The following is a 2,992-nucleotide window of genomic DNA, read 5'->3' as shown; positions in this document are numbered from 1 at the left end:
GCTTGCTGCTGCTAGTCTACTTCTTTCTGCTCCTGCTCCTACTCCTGCTGCTCCTGCTCCTCCGCCTCGATCTTTATCCAGCATCATCTCCTGCTCCTGCTCCTGCTCCTCCTCCACAGCAGTGCTGCTGAAAGCTCTCCACCTCTCAGCCTGAAGAAGCTCCTCCTCCTCCTCCTCCTCTTCCTCCTCTTCCTCCTCTTCCCCCTCCCGCCAGCACTCTATAATAATAATAGCACGTGCCGCCGCCTCACGTACGGTTTGCTGTTCCTGCTTCTTCCTGTCCTGCAGCATGCAGAAAAAAAACGTTAGGTTACATACATTAAGAAAAAACACATTTTCTGTTTCAACAATTCAACAATGATTGTTATTATTTATAAAACAAAAGTTGAAGAAAGCTTCATAATAAATCGTCTCATGCTGCTGCTGCTGGACAAGTCGGTTAGTAATATATATAACACGTCAGCGAGAACCCAAATCACAACCGCGATTATTGCATCAGCCGTGACTTGAGCCCACGATCACCAATTGCGCATTCGTACTGCAAATTACCGTGTCTTAGCACTTATTATGCTCACTCACCACTCTCCGGGAGTAGCCCATGACTCGGACCGGGCAGCGTTAGTCTATATACTACAACTTTCTTGTAAATCGCCCTAACTGCCGGCGTGTCCTTTCGAGGACGCTAAAGCTGTTTCTTTGTGCTTTTGTTGCGGTGTATTGATTGGTGTTTGTCTTGTTCCGTGGTTCGCGCGCATTAGACACATGTCTGCTTCTGCTTCTTCGCGGCCGTATTTCTACTTGGCGCCTGCTCCATAAATAAAATTTTAAAAACGTCCTGATAGCTCTCGCTGTGACGGTCTCATTTCAATTGTCTGTTTGTCGTCGGCGAGCGGTGAGAAGTAGGGGCGGCGCACTTTATTACTAATGATGACGTATAGTACGACAAAGCACACTTGAGCAGCACGGCTGCTGTGCTTCTTCTTTTGCGGTTTCCGTCATCGTTGTTGTTGTGCACCGATTATTTTGTTGTTGTTACATTCATTTTATTGTTGACCCTAAGTATTCAAGTAATAATATATAATGCATGTGCCGCAGAACAACATGATGATGAATGATGATGATGATGATGCTATGTGCCCGCTTCCGCTCCCGTACTTATACTTATTACTTTTCTTATTACTACTACTAATTGTAAAAACTTTGAGCGACTCTTCCCGGCAAAATTTTAATAACGATGACGACGACGACGACGACGACGTCGTCGAGGATTGACGACCAGACCCCCACCAGCGAGCGCGATCGCATCGCATATTCTTATTCTTATTCTTATCCTTATTCTTATTCTGATCACAGAGCACAGCAGAGGCGGCACAGTAAAGTTTTAGTGGTGGTGGATCATCGGCGGGTTGGCACGCTTGTGTTGTGCACGCGGCGAGATTGTTGTTGGTATATATACCGTTAGGGTTATTATTATTACTTATTTACATGTGTGCCAAATCGTGCCAAGTAGATACAGCAGCATTGTTTGATTGTGTTGGTGTAGATATGCATATATAGAGAGAGATCGTGTGTCCGACGAGAAGGGAAAAGGGAGCATACACAACAACAACAGCAACATGTACAACTACTACGTGGGTGCATCATCATCGCCACACCGTCGTGCATGCGCGTGTCCCATATAATATCCACATACCCGCGGAGCCATCATATGCTGCGCATGCGTATGTGTACTACTACTAATAAAGTAGTATCACGTACAGTACGACATGTACAACAACAACNCAACAGACAGACCAACAACATACATCGCAAGTGCAGTGCGCGGATATACATACATACATACATACATACATACACACACCCACCCACCCACCCACAGTCTAAGAATTTAATAAAAACTCTCCCACAGTCTCCCTCGACAGTCATCCGCTCAGTCTCGCCGTCTGTATCTGTATCTGCTGTCCCCATCGCCATCGTCTCCCTGTGCCTGTCCCTCCCTCCACATATGTATGTTCTCTAGGTATATAATATCCTTGTACGACAGAGTGTGCACGTGTGCCGTCATCAACGTATATAAGGTACAGCATACGTGTCTGCACCACATATATAATACATATGTACGTGTGCACATCTCCGAGCAGCATCCTGTGCATGGTCTCCGCTTGATAATAGATGAGGTTGTTATCATCACCTAGTTCATACATACATACAAAATGCATACATACCCTGCTCTGTGAAGATGACAAAACAGAGGTATAGGTACTACTACTACTACCACTACTATCTGGATTCATTTGCTTGGGTGGCTGGCAATAATAATTATATATTTTAAAGTTACTCTGCTGCGGCCGCCATATGTATTATATAGCATCATGGAGGGATGTTTATAGCTTCATTCAGGGTTCATTACTATCATTGCTATGTGTGCTAGGGAGCTGAACAGGACTACACATTCGTGCTGCTGCTGCTGCTTCTGCTGCTTCTGCTGCTGCTTCTGCTGATACACAATAGCTGCCAACTGTGCGGGATATGTGCGTGTGCGGGATATGTGCATGTGCGGGATATGTGCGCGTGCGTGCGCGCACACACGTGCACGCACGCATGCATGGGGGTGAGGTGGGGGTTTTGGTGGGTGTCTGGAGACATGCGCGCACACACACGCGCGTGTGTCTCCAGCCACATCCACCAAAACCGCCCTCCTCACCCCCATTCACGGTCACATCATTATATATACCCTCGCCCTGCCCCCTCCCTGCCGCGTCCACACATATACACACCGTACACGCGCGTGCAGCTTGTGTCCTCCCACCCCCGAACACCTATATGTATATAGTACCGCATACCCCCAAAAAACGCTTGTACCCCCCTCTCAAAAAAGACACCTCTCAAAGCCGCCCAAACCCCGAACACCTCATCATCATATCTCGTACCCAACCAAACACACCTCCCAAAAACCCCCCGAACCTCAACCACACAATTTAAAATTACGTGT

The 2,992-nt window shown here is 47.0% G+C and overlaps 1 protein-coding gene across 1 annotated transcript in view; it reads right to left on the bottom strand.

The window, feature by feature from the left end:
- Positions 1 to 600, bottom strand: part of VOLCADRAFT_92762 (uncharacterized protein) — a gene marked incomplete at both ends in the record, with an annotated part of 1,294 nt that extends 694 nt beyond the window's left edge. The window contains 2 exons of the mRNA XM_002952104.1: positions 21 to 282; positions 580 to 600. Of these exons, the coding sequence (XP_002952150.1) occupies positions 21 to 282; positions 580 to 600 (283 nt within the window). The remainder of the gene's footprint in view (positions 1 to 20; positions 283 to 579) is intronic.
- Between the last annotated feature and the right edge of the window lie 2,392 nt (positions 601 to 2,992).

The sequence above is a fragment of the Volvox carteri genome, assembly GCF_000143455.1.
Source record: "Volvox carteri f. nagariensis unplaced genomic scaffold VOLCAscaffold_28, whole genome shotgun sequence".
NCBI lineage: Eukaryota > Viridiplantae > Chlorophyta > Chlorophyceae > Chlamydomonadales > Volvocaceae > Volvox > Volvox carteri.
Note: the sequence above shows the minus strand (reverse complement) of the source record. Positions and strands in the feature narration are given on the sequence as shown.